The sequence below is a fragment of the Paroedura picta genome, chromosome 7, assembly GCF_049243985.1.
Source record: "Paroedura picta isolate Pp20150507F chromosome 7, Ppicta_v3.0, whole genome shotgun sequence".
Lineage (NCBI taxonomy): Eukaryota > Metazoa > Chordata > Lepidosauria > Squamata > Gekkonidae > Paroedura > Paroedura picta.
In genome coordinates, this window is record NC_135375.1 from 95,062,254 (window position 1) to 95,086,044 (window position 23,791).

Genomic DNA, 23,791 nt, shown 5'->3' on the forward strand with positions numbered 1-23,791 from the left:
TGGGTTGGGGAAGGGCTGCCGCTGGTGGCTGGGCAGATCAAGAGAGCATTTTGTCATCAAAACAGCATGGACTGTGGAGAGGGTGGATAAGGCTAAGTGTCTCTTCGCATTCTTTTTACGTGCACCCAGTTTTGGACCCAGAGTGGGCTTCTCCATGACGCTAACGGGCACCACATGCTAAAGCAAAGTCGGCACCTTTAAGACCAACAAAGTTGTGTTCAAAGTAGAAGCTTTCGTGTGCTTGCCTTCAGAGACAACCGTCTGACCCCCTTTATTACCGCTGCATGTAAAACTAGGATCTTGACGCAGAGGTAGCCCTTGGAAAACCACCTCCAAATGCCTCTTGCCTGGCCTGTCCATAAAGGTGACGGGAAGAGAGGAGCAGAGCACTTAGAAAACGGCCCACAGCCGGGCAAATGCTGAAGAGGTTATTCCTCCAGGGACTGAATGGTTGTCCCCACCCCGGTAAGAAGGAAAGGGACAGTGCTGTGCTTGGACACGCATGAGAACATAAGCGCAACCATGCTGGGTCGATACAATGGTCCATTCAGTCTAGTGATTATCAAAAGACCCCTTCTTGTTGCCCCTACTCCCCAGCAAAGGTTTTTCAAAGAATCACTGCCTTTAACTAGAGAAGCTCAGTTGAGTCATGAGAGCCATTGCTGGATCCAACTTTCATTAACTCGTCTAACCCACTTTCAAAGCCAGCTAAAACCACAGTCATTTATTTTGGTGCAGTGGTTAGGAGTGCGGACTTCTAATCTGGCGAGCCGGGTTCGATTCTGCACTCCCCCACATGCAGACAGCTGGGTGACCTTGGGCTCGCCACGGCACTGATAGAACTGTTCTGACCGAGCAGTGATATCAGGGCTCTCTCAGCCTCACCCACCCCACAGGGTGTCTGTTGTGGGGAGAGGAAAGGGAAGGCGACTGCAAGCCACTTTGAGACTCCTTTTGGTAGAGAAAAGTGGCATATAAGAACCAACTTTTCTTCTTCTTTTCGTATGATGTGTGCGAGCTATAGCCCGGACGTAACATCACTCTTGCAAGGCGGACTCAAGGCCAGCCTCACAGACAACGTCTGAGTTTCCCTCTCCCACATCAGATGCCAATATATAGAAGCACAAGGGACACTGGCAGCTGGCACCGGTGGGATCCCGGCAGGAGGCTGGCAACCAGGCCGGCCTTGACCCCTCACTGAGAAAAATGCATCTCTCCTTGCTGCATATGTAGTCTAGGAAGGCGCTTGGCACTTCTCAGAGCTCTCTGAACCAGACAGGCTTCTGATGGATGTGTTTGCTATTTGCTCCTAAACTGACGGAGTGATTGGAGCCATCCGGGGTGCCAGACAGGATTCCAGATGTCTACTTAAATGTTTGAGAAACCACTTGGCAGATGCCGTATGACAAGCACAGAAAGTGTGCCAGGCAGCAGCAGCACACACACACACACACCCTCTCCAAAAAAGAGAGAGAAACCTACTGCCAAAGCGGCTCAACCGCCACCGCGCAGAAACACAAAAATCCTCCGTCGTAAAGAGACGGCTTTATCGCTGTGACAGGATGAGTCAGGGAATTAAGAAACGGCAACCATAAATGCAAACAGCTCCCCTAGAATAATTGGGTCCGAAGGGAACTGCTGCCTAACAGCAATAATGTTCCAGAGCTGGACCGGGGACGCCTCGGCGAAACACCAGCAGGCAAATGTCACAGCTAAGAGACCTGCCTGGCACGGCTGGCGTTTGTTGGCCAGTGGCTTTCGGTTCGCACAGGATGACAAGTCCCAACACACTCTGTGAGCTTCCTGCGCAAGCTGAGAACAGGTCCCCAGAAGCCCCCGGAGCCAGGCACAGGGGTGGTCCGTCAGGTCACACACGGCTAAGCAAGCGGCAACGTCTTCTGGTGTCTTGTGTTAGGGCAAAAGGCACCGTGGGGGCGAGGTGGGTGGGGAATAAAGACATTTCAACTATATGTTATTACTTGATCTAGGGAGGTGAGTTCTGGATGTAAAATATCAATTCCATCTGTGAATCTGAATTTCGCTTAGGTGAGTGTGTGTGTGTGTGTGTGTGTGTGTGTGTGTGTGTGTGTGTGTGTGTGTGTGTGAGTGAGAGAGAGAGAGAGAGAGAGAGAGAGAGAGAGAGAGAGAGAGAGAGAGAGAGAGAGAGAGAGAGAGAGAGAGAGAGAGAGAGAGAGAGAGAGAGAGAGAGAGAGAGAGAGAGAGAGAGAGCGCACCCCAATGGCAGTACCCAAGGACAGGGCACCCTTAGTCCCAACCCGAAGGAAACATTGCGCTAGAGCAGGAGTAGTCAAACTGCGGCCCTCCAGATGTCCATGGACTACAATTCCCAGGAGCCCCTACAAGCATTCGCTGGCAGGGGCTTCTGGGAATTGTAGTCCATGGACATCTGGAGAGTCGCAGTTTGACTACCCCTGCGCTAGAGAACCGCTTTGACCGCCGAAGCAGCTGTTCGCACCTGAAGCAGCCAGCGCCACAGCGTGGGAGGGGTGGCATGGGCTCCAGTGTGCGACGACTAGTGAACTGGCGCTGCCCCTCCCCCCATGCTGCAGCACTGGCTGCTTCAGGTGTGAATGGCCACTTCAGCCACCGAAGCACCCCTTAACTGTTGATTCCCACCATTTTGCTGGTTCCATCCACTCCGCTTTTGCAGCAGTCTACACGTAAAGGCAGCAGGTGAAGGATCTGCTTCCTGCTGTTCAAGAAGCTCTCCCAGTGGGAGAGGAGACACCAGTGCTGCTGTCCAAACATGTAAGTTTAGGAAGCAGCCATGGGGAAACTTCTCTGAGGACAGGCTACGACTGAATGCTGGGCATGCCAGTCAAAGAAGCTGTCTGCCATGTTCTTCAGATATGGGTGGAGAGGTGGGGAAAAGGACGGTAGACTCCTTTTGGCCAAACTGATGTAGAAGGAGAGGCAATGTCATGGTTGGAAGATTCTGGTCCTCAAGTAGACAGACAGGGGGTGAATGACCTGACATGATCTGATGAGGCGGGCTATCACTAGTTTAGGGGAAATTAATGTTAAGTAAATATAGCGTGATACTCCCTGGGGCCTAAGAAGCATTCCCAGGAATTTAACCAAGCTGATATTTCATCATGGAAAGGGCAAATCCTAAGCATGTGTGGCCCATGACAATTATCCGTCTTCCTTCTCCTCCGGTCTCCTCCCACAACAGAGTGTGGAGCCAGCCTGTGGTCACCTGCGGAGGTCCAGGCAAAGTCATGATCTGAGTCCTGCAGGTTTCTCCCACCAGTTTCCTGGAATCATTCAGAGTCCTTGGCATTGAGTAACAGGTTGCCGTGTCAACGCCACTGTGCGTTTTCCCGTATTCACGATATCCTTGAAAACAGAAAGGATGAAACTGTGCCCGACACGACCTTCCTAAATACATCCATTCCTATTTCAACAAGGAGGACGGGCCATGCCGCACTGGGCCCCCACTAGACCAAGACTCTGAATTCCCCAATAAAAGCTGTTGTTGTTTTTAAATCGTAATTGATTTGGCACTTCCAATACACTGCAACAGGGCATCAGATGGCTTCCTTTGCTCGAGCTTTGGAACTGGAAGAGAGAGCGCCGTTTCGTGTGGATTGGCAAGGAGAATCCACATTGGACAAGACTGATGTTCAAGGCTGCGTCCAAAGAGGCAGAGTACCGTTTCTGGCAGAAGATCCGACGGCTCACTACAATTCACAGAAGGCAAACAAAACCCAGATTTCTGTGCCGCCAAGGGCAATGGATCAATTCTACTCCGCTAATAAAGACTAAATGATAAGACTGCAGCCATCGAGCTGGATGAAAGCCTATTCAAGCCCGAGCCAGTTGGCTCCTGTGGCCACTGGCCACGTGCCCGTCTTCTCTTCAAGATTAGCGAGAAATGTAGGGCAACGTCCACCATTTGCTCTGCAGGACCGTGGTGGATCACAGCACATAGAAGTATAAAGTGACAAATGATTTTTTGAAAACCAGGACCTACATACAGATTTTGTTACCAGTTATGAGCAGAGACCAACCTTGAGGTCCTTAGATGATGCTGAATTCAGCTTACAGATTCAGGACTTCTCTATTTAACAAGGTATTCCATTGGAGCAGGCTTTCTCCAGGGTTTCATGAAACCCTGGGATTTCTTGACAGTCCTGGTTTCCTGAATGGGTGGGAGCTAATTGTGTGTGTGTATAAAAACTTGTTAAACATTTATTGGGTGATATCAACATTTATGGTCATGTTGGACCCCCCCCCCCAAAAAAAAAAGGCCAATGATGGGCCTGAAGGGGGTGGGAAGGGGAGGGGCCATGGCTGGGTGTCCACAGCTATACTTCCTAACCATATTCTGCATGATTGTACCACTTCTGGGGTTTCCCGAAGCCTGAAGAATGTTTCATGGGCTTCTCAATGGTAAAAACATTGAGAAAGGCTCCCTTGGAGAATTCACTGGCAGAGAACGCAATGATGTCACAGAAGGCTTTAAAAGGGAATGACGCAGATTCGGGGAAGAAAGGTGCCATCAAGGGCTACAAGCCACATCGATTAAAGGGATCCTCCACACTTGGAAACCTCTCAATAACCCGTGCTAGGAGGAAGCCCCAGGGCAAGGCCGTGGCCTCTGTGTGTCCTGTTCGGTGGCCCTCCAAGGCAAGTGGTTGCCCGCTGGGTAAAACAGGATATCGGACTAGATAGACGACCCACCTGATTCAGCAGGGATCTTCTCGTGATGTTATGTTCTTAATTAGAACATTCCGCCTGGAAACTACTCAACATAAACAAGGGTGCGCAATGGAAGAAGAGTGCTAAACCGGCTCAGTGGGGGAGGAGCCATGGCTCAGTGGCAGCGTATCTGCTTTACACACATAAGGGCCCCTGTTCAGTTCCAGGTATCTCCGGTTAAAGGATCGCAAGCAGCATGGGCTAGGAAACCGGCCAGACCCGCATTTCCAAATGTTTGCTATCAGAACTGCTACATTAGGGACTTGGGAATGTTCAGCCTGTAGAAAAGGGGGGGACATGATAGCCCTCTTTAAGTATTTGAAAGGTTGTCACTTGGAGGAGGGCAGGAGGCTGTTTCCGTTGTCTACAGAGGAAAGGACGCGCAGTAATGGGTTTAAACTACGAGTACGACGATATAGGCTAGATATCAGGGAAAAAATTTTCACAGTCAGAGCAGCTCAGCAGTGGAATAGGCTGCCTAAGGAGGTGGTGAGCTCCCCCTCACTGGCAGTCTTCAAGCAAAGGTTGGATGAACACTTTTCTTGGATGCTTTAGGATGCTTTGGCCTGATCCTGCGTTGAGCAGGGGGTTGGACTAGATGGCCTGTATGGCCCCATCCAACTCTATGATTCTTTGATTAAAACCAGAGGCCGACTTTGCTTTTACACGTAATGAGATGAATGACAGGCAGGCAATATTCTTCCTTGTGGGTGTCTCTGTTAACTTTTTGGGCGCAGGGGAGACAAAATACTGTTCAGCAACTGAAGTGAGCCGTTGTGTTTTCGGCGCTCCTTCCCCCCCCCCCCTCCTCGCTGCTGGCCTGCTGACGAACCAAAGCCGGCTCAAAGCCATCCGTGTGCCCGCCTGCGTGAGGAGCATTAACGCAGCCCTGGATAAGAGCCCTCCGTTTTCTGGCTGCCGCTCCGGGATGTCGACAGCACAAGCCTCTGCATCCTGGGAGGACACGATGATGCGGGCTTCTGCAGCCCAAGCTGGGAAATGCGCGCTACAGAAAAACAGCTTATTAAGTTTAATAAAAGGGATGGGAGTGTGGGGGGAGGTGCCGCAGGGTTTTTTTTTTGTAATGCAAAACAGCATGTCGCGGCATAGGCAATCTCTCTCTGACACAGTCGGTGCCGGGTAGGTCTCGGGATGCAGCGCAAATGTGCCTGGTAAACTAAACGATGCTCTGCTGAACAGAGTGATGCTTGGGTTGAATGGGGAAAGGCGGCAAACGGGGGAAATGATCCCAGAGGCCTAAAAATAGACTTTCCCATGCAGCCTGCCCCTCCTTTTCTACCTAACAAGGCTGAGGCCCCCACCGCAAAGAAAGGAGCCACAATAATCTGCAGTCCTTGAAAGCTCACTCTCCCTTACCTCACGAAACACTGGGCAAGCCGGTTCAGGGAGGAGGTGCTCCAGCACAGGAGCTACTCAGGTCTCATGCAGCAATCCCTACGGTGGGGCTGACAGGAACCAGGACAATGGCAATGGGCTCCCTTGCACCAGTTTCCTTGCCTGCTGCCCCACTTCCTGGCTCCTGCTGCATTTTCCTTCTCTCTCTTCGAGCTCTATTCTTCTCAATGTCCTCCCTTCATGTTGTTCACTCTCCTTGTTCCTCTGTCCCTGTCCCTCCCAGGCTTCCCTCTCCACCATCTCCTTGTCTTCTCCACTATTCTGCCCCTCTCCTCCAATCACGTCAATCTCTCCTGTTTCCTTGCCCTTCCTCCCTACCCTGCCCTGCTCCTCCAATCAGCCTCATTTCATGCCTCTCTCTCTTGAATTTCCCTGCTCTTCCTCCTTGCTCAGCCCCTCTCCTCCAATCACGTCATTCCATGCCTGTCTCTCCTGTTTCCTTGCCCTTCCTCCCTACCCTGCCCTGCCCTGCTCCTCCAAATCAGCCCCACTCCCTGCCTCTCTCTCCTGAGTTTCCCTGCCTTTCCTCCCTATCCTGCTCTGCTCCACCAATCAGCCTCACTCTCCTTTCCCTGCCCTTCCTCCCTACACTGCCCCACTCCTCCAATCAAAATCAAGGTGTGCCAAAGGTCATGGGGAGGACAAAGAGGCTGCAATCATGGGGATGGGATTAGCAGGCGAGGAGGGAGAGGTGTATTCAAGCTGCCTCCCATAATATCTGAACAGCAGCTACATCTCAAAGGGGCAATGAGTGTCTGAGCTCACAGTTGGGGTTCTGGCCTTCACTGGGGGAAGGGGCTGGTCTCTGCCTGAATCAATTGTACAACTTTACAATCACGACCCTCTCTCGCCATGAACACAAGTGGGCCATTCTTAGGAGAAAAGCCAGGAAAGGAGATGGAAAAGAGGAGCATGGCGAATACACAGCCCTCCAGTCTGGGCCAGGGAAACTCACCCCTTCCAAACACATGTCCCAGATAAAATCCATCATACCCTGGAGTTAAGGTCTACACAGTAATGGCTTCCAACAGATCCCCCAATCCCCTCCAAACCTGCAGATGTAACGGAAACTTTATTTTTCATACTAGCTATGGGGTGAGGAGTCCTGAGCAAATCACCAAAGTGGACTCAAATGTAAATATATTCCTGCACCTTCAGAAGAACAAAAACTCAATGCCCTGCCCCAATCCAGATGCCCCCTGCCCCCTCTCAAAATCTCAGAAGTGCCTCTAGGTTTAACAGGGCTGTGGACCTCCATCTATAAGGTGCAACCAGAGTAAAGAACTGGTTACCTGTCCACTTCGGAGCTTAGGAAGCACAGCAAGTGAATGGCCCACAGCAAAGGTCCAGAGTATGTTGCAAATCCCGTAAGGAAAATCGCCGGGATTTCTACGTAGTTGTCCAGTCCCACAAAACCAGCTGCTACGTCCACCGAGGCAATGCCATTTGAATTGCCCTGAAAGAAAACAGAGATAACAGCAAGGTAAAGATTGTACATGAAGGCACTCAACTAGAGCGCAAGGAAATATGTTCAGGATGATAGATGCTTAATTTTGGACAGTTGACACGAAGACTTAACCCAGCCTCTATTCCTGAAGATGCAGAAGTCCTTTTCAAAGATTAGGCCCATGTATACTGAGAGGCGGGCAACTAGAAACGCAGTTTCCCTGCTGTCTTAACAGGGGCACCTTGAGTATTTGTAGGCTCAAACCTGAACTGGGGGGGGGGGAGTATTCCAGAAAGTTCACAAGCTGTAAATCTATATGCGCACAACCAGACTCTGTGGGAACCATGTGGGTTCCAACCTCAGGTTGATGAATTCCTGGAGATTTGGAGGGAGGGGGGTGGAGCCCAGGGAGGGATTGCAGAAGGGTATAATGTCATAAAATCCAAAGCAGGCATTTTCTCCAGGGGGATGGATCTCTGTAGTGGAAATCAGCTATAATTGCAGAAGAAGAAGAAGAGTTGGTTCTTATATGCCGCTTTCCCCTACCCGAAGGAGGCTCAAAGCGGCTTACAGTCACCTTCCCATTTCTCTCCCCACAACAGACACCCTGTGGGGTGGGTGAGGCTGAGAGAGCCCTAATATTACTGCTCAGCCAGAACAGTTTTATCAGTGCTGTGAGGAGCCCAAGGTCACCCAGCTGGTTGCATGCAGGGGAGCGCAGGATCGAACCTGGCATGCCAAATTAGAAGTCCACACTCCTAACCACTACACCAAACTGGCTCTCAGTTCTCCAAGCACCGCCTGGAGGTTGGCAGCCCTGGAACCGTGTGTTTCATCCTGTGTGCACCTGTGCACAATGCGCAGGAGGTATAAATGGCATAAACCAGTCTGAGTGACATATGTTAAAAGATTCCAGATTTTAGGTAACCAACGGTAGATTTTTAACTTCGCTTACTGTTGCTGGAGGGCGATATTAAAACCTCTCCACTTAGAAAGATAGGCCAACAAGTGAATAGAAACAAATCCCAGAGATTTGCTTCTATTTCCATAGAGATTTAAGAGATTCCACTGCTTTCTCAGCTCGTTTCGTCCTCCTCTTTGGAATACAGAATGCCTGGGAGGTGAAGTCTGCCCATGCAGATTTTACATTTTAAATATTTAAAGCCGGGGCCTTGTGGATTCCATTGCCAGGAGGATGGCAGCTTTGCAGCGCCACGGCTCGACAAATTCAACACATGACAAAAAAGAAAATTCCTCACCTTCGGAGAAGACAGGCAACCGGAACGCCGAGGCATTGTACCACAGCAGCAGCCATACAGTATCCCTCTACTGTAACAGCAGGCCTAGCTGCGTAGACAAATGCTCCCTTTTGTTCGTAATAAATTTTTGAACATGCATTAGGCAGAGAATGAACAGAACGCTCATTTTTAATGCGGACGGAGCCCTGTATCAGGAAGGTACACGGCCTGAAGGCTTCCTAAGGCCATGGGGCAGAGGCAGAGCATCTGCTTGGCAGAAGGAAAGTCCCGGCTTCAGTCCCCAGCATCGCTAGCTAGAGGATGAGGCAGGAGATGATGAGAAAGGCCCTCCGCTGCCAGTCGGAGTCGACAGCGCTGACCTTGGTGGACCAATGGTTTGAGTTAGTATAAGGCAGTGTCGTGTGTAGGTGTGTCCACCAATTTTTTCTCTCTTCCCTTTGTACACGTAGCTCTCCTATTAGAGCAGCCTTTCTCGACTTTTTTTTACCATTGAGAAGCCCCTGAAACAGTCTTCAGGCTTCAAGAAACCCCAGAATTGGCGTGATCATGCAGAATATAGTTGGGAAGCAGAGCTGTGGACATGCCCACCCGGGGTACCCTCCCCTTCCCACCCCTCCAGGCCCATCACTGGCCATTGTAGGAGGGAGGCGGGTTGACATGACCATAAGCGGTCATATATCAGCCAATAAAAAATAAAAAATTAATTAACTCCCATCCATTCGGGAAATGCTTCCAGGGCCAGGAAGAAACCCATGGGTTTCACAAAACAGTGATTGAGAAAGCCTGGTCTAGAGAATTCAGCTACCAAGGCAGTAAAAGAGCAGCTCAGGCAGGGTGAGCACTGGGCAACAAAGAACCCCAGTTCGGTCTCAGGAGCCCAGTGCCAAGGACACCCCCCACCCCTCCCCCAAAAATTCCGTACTCTTTGTACAAGCCATTTCTTCAAGAATATGGCCCCATGACCAACCAAGGCAACTCCACCATACTGTACCAAGAAACTAGCAGGCAGAGGGCTAAGATGAACCCACACTGATTTATTTCACTGATTTCTCTTTCGCCCCTCCCTGCAAGTGGGTTCAGGGAGGTTTACAGGAATAATAAAAACCAGTGTTCCTCCCCCTACCCTCTTAAATACCCTCTTCCTCTGCCAGGCTAACGGGACTGGGGATAGTCTCAAATAAGGTGGGGGGAGCCAAGGGGAAGGAGGGAGGCCTGTATAGAGTCTGGACAGCCACGGCCACAACTACAAGCCTGACGGAAGAGCGATGTTTTGCAGGCACGATGGAACATTGGCAGCTCTGTCAGGGCCTGGATTTCAACAGGCCACTCATTCCACCGTGCCAGAGCCAGGGCTGAAAAGGCCTGGGAGAGGCCAAGCCTTTGGAGCCCAGTATTACCAACAAATTGGTGTTAGCAGAGCGCAATGCTCTCTGGGGAACATATTGGGAGAGGCGGTTCCTCAGGTACACATTCCCTTCCTTCCTCCTAAATGTTCACAGTGAACACATGACAAACGGGTTTTTTTATCGACTGACTGGGCAGGAGCTTTAAATGCTGAAAGTTGCCTCAGGTGACGTCCCAGGTAGCCGTGGCTGGGAAGGCGATCAGAAGGGGCCACGGCACTTAAACGTCTGAGATGGTCCTGGACGTTCGTCCAGCAGAAATGACGGGGCGCTATTAAGGTGTCAAACCGTATGAACCGCAGCCCGACAAACAGAATGCTGGAAGCAAAAAAACCTGAAATTGCCAAGGCCCAGCGGGAGCTCAAAATGTCATCTCGACCGACGACTTTCAAACTGTGTTTCAGGGAACTCTGGGTTTCCTCAGCGACGGTAACGGCAAACAAGCTTCCCTCAATGCACGCTTGCCAAGTATTAATCACCTCCTCTCAGAATGAGGAGCCGTGGGTGAGTGGCTGGGTTGTTCTGGGGCACATGGGTGGGTCGCCTCAGGTCTCCTGCACCACAAGCCATCAGTCGATTCCTGATGACTCCGTTCAAGAACGCAGTCACGGAAACGGCTACAGGGAAGTAAATTCAATCATGCTGGTGGCAGAGAGTGCCATCGTATTCCTGCTGACTAGGGATTGCCCCACAGGGTTTTCAAGGAAAGAGATGTGCAGAGGTAGTTTGTTGTCACCTGCTTTGTGTATCTACCCTGGACTTCCTTGGAGGTTTCCTGGCCAAATACTAACCAGGGCTGACCCTGCTTAGCTCCTGAGAAAGGGGTGGCCAAACTGTGGCTCTGCAGATGACTGTGGACTACAATTCCCATGAGCCTCTTTGCCAGTGCTGGCAGGGGGTCATGGGAATTGTAGTCCATGGATATCTAGAGAGCCACAGTTTGGCCACCCCTCTCCTGAGAGCTGATGAGATTGGACTAGCCTGGGACATCCAGGTTGGGGCTTAATGATATTGTTCCAAACACACTTTTTAAGAGGTTCAGATTTCTTCTACAGACCCAACTCATTTCAAGAACAGACGCCTGTTCTGTCTTTCATGTTCCCTTCCCTGCCCCCCCAATTCGAGACAAAACAGTTCTAGGTACACCTATCAAAAAGCCAGTGTATGAAAGTGCCTTACACTGAGTGAGACTATTGGTCCATCTTGGTCAGCTCTGTCCATTTCAATCAGCAGTGATACCCCCACAGTCTCAGGAAGAAAAAGCTCCTCGGTATTGAACCGGGGATGTGGAAAGCGTCTACTCAGCCAGCCACTGATCCATAGCCTGTCCCTGACAGCAACACCGGAAGAGAGAGCAGACCCTAAAGCAGGGGGAGCAAAACGGTGGCTCTCCAGATATCCATGGATATCAATGACCATGCTGGCAAGCGCTCATGGTAACTGTAGTCCACGGACATCTGGGAAGCCACAGTGTGGCCGCTCTGGGCCAAGAGTACATTCTTGGCAACTAGGACCAGTTTTCTGAACAAGGATGCTGCACCTCAAGAGGTTGCCTCCCCTTGACTAGGGGTGCCAATCCCAGGCGTGACTTGAGAATCCCCTGGAATTAGAACTCATCTCCAGACTAAAGAGATCAGTTCCTCTAGAGGAAAACAGCTGCTTTGGAGGGTTCTACTCTGCTGAGGTCCCTCCTGGCTCCACCTCCGAAATCTCCAGATATTTCCCAGCCCAGAGCTAGCAATTCTACCCGCGACAAGAGTTGCCAATCCTGTCAGAAGTATTCCCAAATGGGCCCGCACACTTCTTTTACTGTAAGCCATTCCAAGGGCCTTAATAAAAGTTTTAAAGATCGAGTAAAGACTTGAGGCGGTGAAATTACATGCAGGAAATTAGCCAGCTGCTTCCTCGCTGCGGACACCGCAGGCATCGGCATGCTCTGCACCAGAGAAGGAATCTGTGTGTCTGTGTTTGGAGAATTTGAGAACCTTAAACGAAATGGCGCTTCTCCACTCGCCAAAGTTTGCATCCCACCGCCACAGTGGTTCCTGGCACCTGCAGTTGTATTTCAGCAACACTACAATTGACGTCTGAAAAGGCCTCACGTCGAAGTTTTATTCAGGTATATTAAACGGATACGATTCAGCCCGTGTTTTTTGGATGCTTGGGTAGACTACCTTTCCTGATGCTTTAAGAAGAGCACGCTGGGGGGGATACAAACACCACTCTCACCCCCACCCCCCAGGGACACAATCATTTACTTTCCAAAGACAGAGGTGGTTTTTCGCCTGCCTTTCTGGCCCCGAAACGTCCTCACTCCAACCTCCCCCTGGCAGCATACAAAACTCCAATCTCCAAACAATTTAAATTCAGACAAATGTAACTAGCGCACAAAGAATAAGCACAGAACAACCCAGCGGGAGAACATCAGCCGAGCTTTAAGGACATGCGCTTTGTTTCTTCGCACAGCCCAGCCAAATGTCTTCTGCAAATGCCTCCCTCCCCCCCCACAAGGCTTTAACCGTCTGCCCAAAAAGCCCGGGGGCGGGGGGGAGATGTGGGTCTTTTTTTTGGTGGTGGGGTTCCACCAAGGGGGTGCTACAACAGCAAAGGTCTTGCTTCCCAATACAGTAATGCAAAGATCAGAAAAACAAGAGGCTTAGGGAACAATGTCAGAGTCTACAAAAAAACCCCAACAGGAAAAGGTAATCACCATGTTACCCTGACTCCAAAAGCATTTAGGGATAGGGATCAACCCTTAGGCAAGCCAAGCCCCCTGAAGCATGAAGCATGATGTCTGCTCCCCCCCCCCCCCCCCAATTTCAAGGCAAGAAAGATACAGAGAATGGTGGGATAAGCAGCGCTTAAAAGAAGAAAAGTTTTTATACCCATTTTTCACTACCCAAAGGAGTCCCCAAAGTGGCTTACAATCGCCTTCCTTTCCTCTCTCCACAACAAGCACCTGTGAGGTAGGCGGGGTTGAGAGAGCTCTGAAAGAGACTGCTCTGTGAGAACAGCACTATCAGGGCTGTGACTAGCCCAAGGTCCCCTAGCTGGCTTCAATGTGAGGAGTAGGGAATCAAACTCGGTTCTCCAGATTAGAAGCCACCACTCATAGCCACTACGCCAAGCTGGCTCATGTCCCCTTAAGGTCTTAAGCGACAAATAATTAACCGCCTGCACTTTGAATGGAAGAAACAAGGAACATGCCTTCCAAAGTCAGACTAGCCTTGACTCACCTGGAAAAAGAAGAATGCTTGGCCGAACCAGTAGTGCATTATACTGACTTGGGCCGCGTCGAATTCCAGCGGCTTCCAGACGTACTTTGTCATCATGGCTTGGATGAGCAGGCAGAAGACCAAAACGGGCAGGTTGTGAGGCCTAAGGAGGAGCACTGCCAGCAGCACAAGCCCGCTGTATATTTCCCACAAGCCCACAAACTTGACCTTGGAGCCCGCGGACAGAACCTGAGATTTGAGCAAGTCTTTGGTGCCGGTGAAAACGATGCCGAGGACGAAGACGTAAACAAAGCGAGCTTCAATGATGCCCCTGCGGAGGAGGGAAAAGCAAGTGTGGGATGAATGCAGCAGTTGACAGGCTTCAGGGCCCACTTGCTGAAGGTCTGATGGGAGAAGTAGGGCTGCTGTCGTACAATTTGGCTGATTTTTCCCTTGTTTGTGCAGTTGACCACCACACCTCTCTCTCTCTAGGCCAGCCTTTTTCAACCTTTTGACTGTGGAGGAGCCCCTGAAATAATTCTTCAGATTTCAAGGAGCCCCGGAAGTGATGTCACCCCTGAAGTGACATCACTACCTGTCCCCTTAGCTCTCCCTTTGCTCCCTCCCACCGCCTTTACTACTACTATGGTGGTTCTGCCTCATGTAGCCAGACAGAAGAGTAGGAGCTGAGAAGACAGCCCAGACTGTCCCATACCATGCCACTAGAGTGCTCCCACGGACCCCCTTCAGAGTTCCCCAGAGGTCCATGGACCCCTGGTTGGGAATCCCTGCTCTGGGCGCTTAGTTTTTCTTATTAACAAAAATGATATCGACAAAGGTTCATGAGTTCATAAGACAATAGCGCAGGCTAACCAAAAAGCACTGAGAAGTCTATGGTCCATCTTGCCTTCTCCTGCCTTAATTCTTTTATAGATCTAGAATTTGGAGTAACTCATTTGGCACTCGTATTTCTCTCCTGCAGGCCCCCTCCCTGGCTTTTCATTTGAGATCATGTCCATTTCTGCTTCTCTTTTATGAAAAGAGATCCAGAGCTGACTGAAGCACACAAGGTCTCTTCTCTCCCTGTGTAATGGCATTCAAAGAGGCCAGGGAGCTGAACAAGAATAAGGACCGCTGGCAAAATCCTTAAAAGGAAGTGTGGCGTTGGAAAAAAGGAGGTCTGCGGGAATGGAATGGACTCCTCATGCTCACATGCCCTCTGAGAACCAGCAAGAACTGAACTTCATATACGTGGAAGTTTTCCTACCAGCTATCGTTTACATATTGTACTGCCTAATACAGCCTTTCTCAACTTTTATCATCATTGTGGAACCCCCAAAACATTCTTCAGGCTTCGAGAAACCCCAGAAGTGGTGCGATCGTGCAGAATGGGGTTGGGAAGCAGAGCTGTGTAAATGCCCACTCGGGGCCTCTCCACTTCCCACCCCTTCCAGGCCCTTCATTGACCATTTTGGAAGAGATGGGTGGTTCAACATGACCATACCTGGTCATATCACCCAATAAATGTTTAACAAATTTCAAATTAAAAAGAAAAATCAATTAACTTCCACCCTTTTGGGAAACCCTTTCAGGACTGCCAGGAAACCCCACAGTTTCATGAAACCTCGGCTGAGAAACCCAGCCTGGTGGCTTGGGGGACTTGAGCACGCAGAGATGGGGGTTAGAACTTTAAATGCAGCATTGCTCACAAATCAGACTTCCATTTCAACTGTGGCTGCAGCCAAAGCCCAGCAGTCCATTGAGTCCAGTATCGTGTCTCACACCGAGGCCAACCGGTTCCTCCGGGGATCCTATAACAAGGCATTAAAGCTTTTGGCGTTAAACCCTTTCCCTGCGTCATCTCATCTACCAAGGAACCTCTGCTTGACTGCTGTAGAAGCCCTGCCCATTCTGGAGCTAGCTGTTCCTGCAGAGCAGAGAGTGCGATGCTTCGAGAGCATTACTTGAATGGTGGGAGTCATCCTCCCAACACAGCTTCAGCAGCGACACCTCAGAAGGGTAATACCGTGTCAGTCGTCCAGCTGTCTGTGCAGGCACGCCATCTTTTGGAGAAGCGCGTCTGCCATTCATTGCCCTTCTCCCTGAGTAACCTTCTCCCCTTGGAAAGCTTCCGAGAACCTCAAGGTTCCCCAGAACGAAGTCAGAAACCCGAGGCATAAATGTGGCATTACAGCAATACATGTGTATCATCATTACCCTAGAGTACGAGGAAAGCAATTTCCAAAGGCATTACTCCTGGTGCCCAATCTTCATTAAGAACCAAATTAAATGAGAAATTTGGGGAGGGGGGTAGATTTTACTGACATCTGGATGTGTTGCAGGATGCCTGGAGCCAAAGAGCTGGCTGGTTAGTTCAAATCAACATCCAGAGGGGAAAAATCAGCATTACATGTTCCTTCCTGGCCCCCGAGGATGCCTAGGCGACAGTAATGCAGTGGCAACAGGCAGAATTTCTCCCCATCAATGTTATTCTTAAAGGCCTAGCAACCTTTGGCTCCCTTTTCTCACTCTCTTGCCCTCTAAAGACCTCCCTTGGCACCTCCCCAGCTTCCTTATTTCACAGCAACCTCTTTCCAAGCTAAACCAAGCCAATCTGAAGGACAATGCTCCTTTTCCTCAGTTTGACACCCCGGGATCTTAGACACCCTCCCCTATTCAAAGCCACAAATGTATGACTGGGTAATGAAACGGCATGCCCAGATTCTGGCTTGGTTCCTAAATTCCAAATGGAGCAAGTTTAATGCTACCACAATAAATGATCTGACTGTGGATGAATCTGATATTTCAATCTATTAATTTTTAAAGTATTTTTAAGTGGTTGTTTCCAACTCAAAGTTGTAGCATTAACTTGCTCTAAGAGTCTAACAACTGGGGGGCGGTCTCTTGACAAAGCTCTCTCATATATGTGAGCTGAAGGCCGGTGTTGCATGAATAGAGTTCATGCTACAGCTTTGAGTTGGAAACAACCACTGATGAAAGTTCAACATTGAAAACGGCACTAATCTGGGGTCCGTTTTGCTTGCTTCATTAATCATTAAAATAGGGATAAGACACATTTTGATTTGATTCAATATCTTATTAATAATATAATAATATTATAATAATATATATAATATTATAAATATTATACTATATACTGATTTTGACAGCCTGGGACAGGTTCTCTCTTTTTTCTGTTGTTACGTTTATTTAAAGCTGCAGTAAAGAAGTTGGCCCCCTCTTTAACATGTCAACGTCTTACGTAGTCAAACACACCAATCATATCAGAGTAGACGCTAATAAACATGACACAGACACGCTCTCAGAAGCGACAACGTGTTATTTTGAACCCTAAATGTGAGATTTCTAGCCTCCATGCTGTTGAAGACTCAGTGGACTCTTGCTGGCGACAAAGCTGTCTTGCTGTCTTATGAGAGGTCTTGAGAAGCTCTGCACAATCAGAGTTTAGCAATTTAAGCAAATCACTATATTCAAAACCAGTAGGAGAAGGCTCATATTTTAGCCTGCACTAATTGGCATTAACGCGTTGATTGAACTTGTGCTCTTAAAAGGAGCTCTGTGTACCTGGTTTGCATTTGCAAGAATGTCACTTCATCACGACTATGGGTCGAAGTGTAGCTCCCTCAACTGAAATGAGCATTCTGGGGCACTTGGGCAGGATTGGGGTATGAAAGGAAAGAAGCTTTAAGCCAGTGGTTCTCAACCTTCCTAATGCCGCGACCCTTTAATACGGTTCCTCATGTTGTGGTGACCCCCAACCATAAATTATGCAAGGGTTCTTTCACAGAAATTAAACCGAAACTGACCATTGGCGTGAAGATCCATTGATCACGATTGTATATAAATTGTTTTTTTCCCCCAGGGTTTCTCAGTTCAGTTCTGCCTCTTGTCCCACCATGCTGATCTCGCTCTTTTCTGCTGCTCCAGACAGATGAATGCTCTACCTCAATCCACCCTGCAAGGCTGTTGTGTAGACAGAGCCCCCCACCCCCTGGCCAAGCTGCTTGCCCTGCCGCGACCCCTCTGAAAGGGTCTTTCAAACCCCAAGTGGGTCCTGACCCCCAGGTTGAGAACCACTGCTTTAGGACCTTAAGACCCATTGTAACATGAACCTAAACAACTCCAGTCAATCAGTATAGATCAGCAAAGAAGCCTACACTGTTGAAACTTAGCCCATTAGATCCAAGCATTCTAACAGCACGGTTCAGTTTGCAGAGGAGAAAATCAAGCCACTTGCCCGTGGTTGGAAAGCCTCTGGGCGACTGCAGGAGCTGGTCGTTCCAACTGCTACTACAGCCGCCTACGGTGTTGTCCCCCCCACCCTTCCTTCTCTGCAGCCACAAGCAGCAGGCAGGCAATGCCAGAGAGTGAGCAGGTGGGCACTAGCAGCAACACTGCAAAGAGACGGCTGGAAGAAGGCTTTCCATGGTCGGCTGCAGCAGCTGTCAGAACTCCTAGTCACCCGGAGGCTGCTCATTGATTTGGTTCACGGCTTCCTGTACAAACTGACAATACATTTAAAGGACCGGAGCACACTGTTGCCAGAAGAATCAAGCCAAAAATAATCTCTCTCCTTGTTTTTATTAACCATTTATTGATGAATCAGCTAGCAGTAAATTTGCTGATCAATAAGACCGTCACAAGCAGGACGGTTGGCACCCTTTCAGGAAGGCTGAGTATCTACATTATACTGATATCCTACCCAGCTAATGTTTTATGCTTTCCCCTTGTGGCTTCCTGCTACTTAAACAAAACCACGTGAGCTTTATTTATTTATTTAGATTTATATACCGCCGTCCCCGAGGTTTATGAACCAGGCCAGGGGAGAAAAAAGAGGAATGGTTTATTTCAATGGATGAGAAATAACATGTGGCACAGGAAGGTTGGCACAATGGCCCCAGATGACCAAGTTAAACGCAAATCCCTAAGAGGAGAAGACTCCTTGCCCAGAATGCAATATGGACCTACCACTAACAAGGAGGGATCAGCCAGGGGTGTGGAGTTGTTACACTCTTAGAGCAAGATTTCCTAACCAAAAATCAAAATGGTGGCTATAGAGAGCCCTCCAATGCTTTTGCCTGAGAAAAGGAAAAGGTTTAATTTTTTAAAAAAAATCTTATTTGGGCAGGTTGACTTGCCCCTCCCAAAGTGGGGAGTGTGGGTAGAGAGGGGCCCTGGTCATTTAAACCTTTGCCAGCAGACGCTTCTCTCACATCTGGGGTGTGTGGCAGGGAGGTGTGGCCAGTTGACATCACTTCCTGGAACCCTGAAAAATATTCCAGCTGTACCCCCACGGTTGAAAAAGGCTGGGTCAGAGCATTACATGAGGATCTGGGACACCCTGAATTCAAATCCCCACTCTGCCACAGAGTTAAGTGCCCTTGGGTCTCTCATGCTTGCTCTCTCAGCCTAGTCTAGCTCACAGGGTTACTGTGAAGATAAAAGAAAGAAGACAGAGTAATTTGTCTTGCTCTGAAGCCTCTGGAGTTGTCACAGGAAGAAGAAGAAGAGTTGGTTCTTATATGCCGCTTTTCCCTACCCGAAGGAGGCTCAAAGCGGCTTACAGTCGCCTTCCCATTCCTCTCCCCACAACACTACACCAAACTGGAAGGGGTGGGCCTATAAAACAGAGTCATTCTGCTGGGCTTACGACTGAGGCCTAGCAAAGAACATCCAAAAAATGCTGGCCTCCTCTGCTGACCAATCCCTCCAAGCACTGACTAGAACCCCTCGACAAGATTTAAAATTATAAGAGGAGGCATTTGTAACCCGCCATGAGCCTGCTTGGGAGTGGCGGATAATAATAATAATAATAATAATAATAATAATAATAATAATAATAATAATAATAATAATAATAATAATAATAATAATAATAATAATAATATTTCTGCTCAGTCAGAACAGCTTTATTAGGGCTGTGACTAGTCCAAGGTTAGCCAGCTGGCTGCATGTGGAGGAGGAGGAGGAGGAGGAGGGAATCCAACCCAGCTCACTAGATTAGAAGTCTGCACTCCTAACCACTACGCACCAAGCTGCTGCTGCTGATAACATCCTGTGCCAGCATCTGCTTGCTCAGCTCACTCACAGCTGCAGACTAAGAGCCATGGGCTAAGCTCCCAGGGCTGTTTTGACTCTTACCCTTAAACTGACCCCAGAAGGTCGTGCCCTCCGGCCATGCCCTTGCTGAAACAGCTGCGCCAGAGGAGAGGAGAGATGCTCTGGTCCAGACTGCACCCAGCGGGTAGAGGGGTTCCCAAGCCTTCCACGGAAGAACAGGACCAAAAATGTACCAGACAGGCATACCGAGCGACTATCCGTTCTCCCCCCTCCCCTTCTCCTGAAGCATCCCAGGAACGCCTGCGAGTGATCAACTGAATCACCCACTTCCCTTGCAGCCACATGCATTTCAGATTCTACTTAGGATGATTTGACTGCGGAAGTGCCATTGTCTGAAGCCTCAATTTTGCAGGCTTCCGTGAACCGCTCTTTGCATTGTTTGCAAGGCGGTTAAGCCAGCGGCTACACAGGAAGAAAAGCCACATTTGTGATGACAGCGTTTGGGGGGGGGGGGAGGAAAAGTTCAGTGGATGATGCTTTAGGCTTAGAAGCCCCCGTAATCATCATTTGTCATAAAGCGTTTTAAACTGAAGCTAGAAAATTGAAAGATTTATAGAACCTTGCTCCCCAGCTGGTTTCCTAACTATACAGCAACCTCGTAATTTAACACACCGCTGGTCGCCTGTGACGAGCCACAACTGCCTCCCGGCAACTAGGCCGGTCCTCAACCATAGGGGAGAGAGCCACGTTTCTTTCCTTGTCGTACAGACCAGAAAGTATCGCACTCCCAGACTGGCTTCTCCACACCCCTGAGCCTCCGTCACTTCCTAACAGTTCTCCAGATCTCAGGTTCTGTCCCACGACTTGTTACCTGATCCTTTCAACTAGCTGTGCCGGGGACCGAACTTGGGACCTCCTGCCTGCAAAGCAGGGGTTCTGTCACTGAGCCCTAACACGCTGCCCCATCTCATACAACCTGGGCCACGGGAATGGCTGCGAGCAGAACATGGAAAGAACAAAGGGCTGCACTGGCAATAAAGAAAAACACAACTTCCGAAAGTCTCCTGTGAGTTTCGTGCCCGCTTCTTCAGGTGGTTCTGCAGAATACAGATTCAGCAGTCCTCTCATTAAACCAGTCTCTATTGTACAGATCTCCCTGAAGAAGCAGGCCCAAAACATGTAGGGGCCTTGGCACTTGGAAGAAGAATTTCTTACCACTGCACTGTTTTTCCTTCGTCTCATACTACCAGAACGTGGCTGGTCCACGCACCTGTCTCTTTAATCACAACCACAACAACAACAACAAAAACAATTATGATGTTAATAATAGTAATAAATTTTAATTTATATCCCACCCTTCCAGTGCTCAAGGTGGAGTACAACCATAAAACATACTAGATTCCTGTCTACCCCATGATGAATGGAAGGCAGCGACTGCTCCTGGATCTCCCCAACGCAGCCTTTCTCAGCCTTTTTACCACTGAGAAATCCCTGAAACATTCTTGAGGCTTCGAGAAACCTCAGAAGTGGCAGGATCATGCAGAATATGGTTGGGAAGCAGAGCTGTGGACATGCCCACCTGGGGACCCTCCCCTTCCCAACCCCTCTCCAGGCCCAACATTGTACTGGGGGGGCAGGGCGGGTCGACATGACCAAACATGATCGTATCACCTGATAAACATTTAACACATTAAAAAAATATTTTAAAAATTAATTAACTCCCACCCATTCGGGAAACCCTTCCAGGGTTGTCAAGAAACCCTGGTTGAGAATGCCGGCCCTAACCCCAAATAAAGAACCTGACAGGGACAGGACAATTCCTCTATAGCCAAACTAAACATGCAACACCCCTTGATGAAGTGCCTGAACTCAGGAGCAACACAGGAGGGACAAGAACAATGCCACAGCTTGTTTCCCAGTGGGGAGAAGCAGCATGTCGACAGCCCCCAAAGTAACCAGATCCTAACCACCTCCCACACTGCTTACCTTGTGCTCTCTAAATAGCACACACCAGCACTAGGGATGCCTAGGTGGAACCTGAGGAACCCCTGGAATTACAGCTCATCTCCAGGTGACAGAGATAAATTCCTCTGGAGAAATTGGCTACTTTGGAAGTTGGACTCCATAACATTATACTCCACTGAGGAGCCTCCCTGCCCCAAATCCCACCCACCCCCGGCTCCCTCCCCAGGTCAGAGTGGGCAGTCCTATACACCTCAGCCAAAGGGTCGCTTGTTCCTCCCAGCATCTTTTTTCTGAGATCCCCAGAAGCGCATTTATGGATCTGCTAACGAACTTACTTGGAGATATCTTTGCTGTCGTGTTGCCATGGAAGCATCACATTCCCAATGGCTGCCCGGTAACTGTACACCCCCAAGAGTCCGAGCGCCATGGCTATTTTTGACACCAGGGAGCATTTCCGCTGGACGAGAATGAAGATCAGGACCAGGGATACGGAGGCCAGAAGGGACAGTTCGGCTTTGTGCTCGGAACTGGAAAGGAAGCAATTGTTTCCGTTAAATATACGCAACAGAATTCAAAGGCAGCCAATTCACAGTTGACAGGTTGTGCCACGGCCATTTGGCAGAAAGGCAGAGCGGGACGGGGACAGAGTCCAGCATCGCAAGCCAGCTCCAAGCTAGAAAAGAGAACACTCTTTGCCCATTGTGGATTAGCACTTCAACTGGAGCTGCTTTTGGAACAAAACTACATTGTTGAGTGTTTTTCCACGCTACACTCGAAGGCATCCAACAACTAACTGCCTTGGCTCCCCCTTTAGTGTGTCTGCAAACAGAAGGGAGGAAGTTATTTTCTGGAAGTATCAAAAGCACTGCAAGGGATACTCTAAGCCAGTGGTACCCAACCTTTTTATCACCGGGGACCGGTCAACACTTGGCAATTCTACTGAGGCCCGGGGGAGGGGTAGTCTTTTGCCAAGGGACATTGTAGCCGCCTGAGCCCCTGCTCCACTTGCTTTCCCTCTGGTACCCGACTTCCCGCTGATTACTGAGGGGCGCTGCCAGCAGCAGCTGCGCAGTGCCACGCCGAGGGGGAGCCCCAGCCATGGTGGCCGCTGGAGAGCACCAAAGGTGAGCCAGTGGCAGAGTGGCAGGGCAGCCCCCGAGGCAGCAGCCGGGGAGGAGGAGGAGGAGGAGCCACAGCCCGGTACCGACTGATCCACGGACTAGTACCGGTCACCGGACCAGGGGTTGCGGACCACTGCTCTAAGCATCAATGTATTTGCTCCATCTTTGACCTGGACGAGCCACGTCTTTCTTCCAACACCAGAATGGTTTTCCAAAATGTTCTGTTTCCAGGGAGCCCCTCCCACATCTCCAGGGGACCTGAAGTTCCCATCACAGGACTACAGCATGTTGTAGTGCAACAGCCTGCTGTCGATTGAACGCACAGTTGAGAACATGCCCAACAATGCCCTGTGGTGTGCCGGCTGTTCTCCAGAAGAGCTCCTCTTACCATTCCTGATCTTCTCACTCGGGGTGGGGGAGTGACCTTCTGATAAGCCTCAGCCTCTTGATCTCATCACAACTGGCAGAAACAGGAGAGGCCAAACACTCACAAGAGCAACTTTAGGCAGAAGGGGAGGACTCTTGAAACGGTGTCTAATCTAAGCCGGTTTATCATTCAAGCTTTCTTTTGGGTCGTCTGGTTGTGGATGAATCCTTGACATCATTCCGTCCCACTGTTGGTCCCATAGTCCCAACTAGACAACACAGTCAACAGGTGTATCAAGTCCTGGATGGGCTTCCCTACGTAGCTGGGATGCAGCATTCTGCGTAAAAAAGAGGGCTGGCCGAATGGAATAATCCAAACTAGAAAAATTCAACCAACGGGCTAGTACGATAATGTAATCTTTTTTGTTTATAATTATTCTAATGAATTCTGTAGATATTGCCTTCATATCTATGATGTACAAATATAAACCAAAAAGTGTTCCGGATAAACAAAATAAATAAATAAATAATCCCCCCCCCCCCCAAATATCCGGTTTTCAAAGTTGTTTTCTTCCTCAGTGGTTATTATCATGTAAGTAGTCCCTCAGGCTCTGTGTTTCAGTTTTCTTTACTGCTCCTTGAGAGAGTTTGCATGGCCTAAGAACAGGAAAGAAACCTCCATGAATCACTGAGACTGAGGGACTACTTACATGATAATAACCACTGAGGAAGAAAATAACTTTGAAAACGGGATATTGGGAGGAAAAAAAATTTTTTTGTTTATCCGGAACAT

The 23,791-nt window shown here is 49.4% G+C and overlaps 1 protein-coding gene across 3 annotated transcripts in view; it reads right to left on the bottom strand.

The window, feature by feature from the left end:
• PIGG (phosphatidylinositol glycan anchor biosynthesis class G (EMM blood group)) overlaps positions 1–23,791 on the bottom strand; it is a 72,011-nt gene that overhangs the window by 7,896 nt on the left and 40,324 nt on the right. For all 3 annotated transcript variants that reach the window (XM_077345457.1, XM_077345458.1, XM_077345459.1), the window contains 3 exons: positions 21,847–22,038; positions 13,487–13,796; positions 7,434–7,597 (listed from right to left, as the gene is read on the bottom strand). In XM_077345457.1, the coding sequence (XP_077201572.1) occupies positions 7,434–7,597; positions 13,487–13,796; positions 21,847–22,038 (666 nt within the window). The remainder of the gene's footprint in view (positions 1–7,433; positions 7,598–13,486; positions 13,797–21,846; positions 22,039–23,791) is intronic.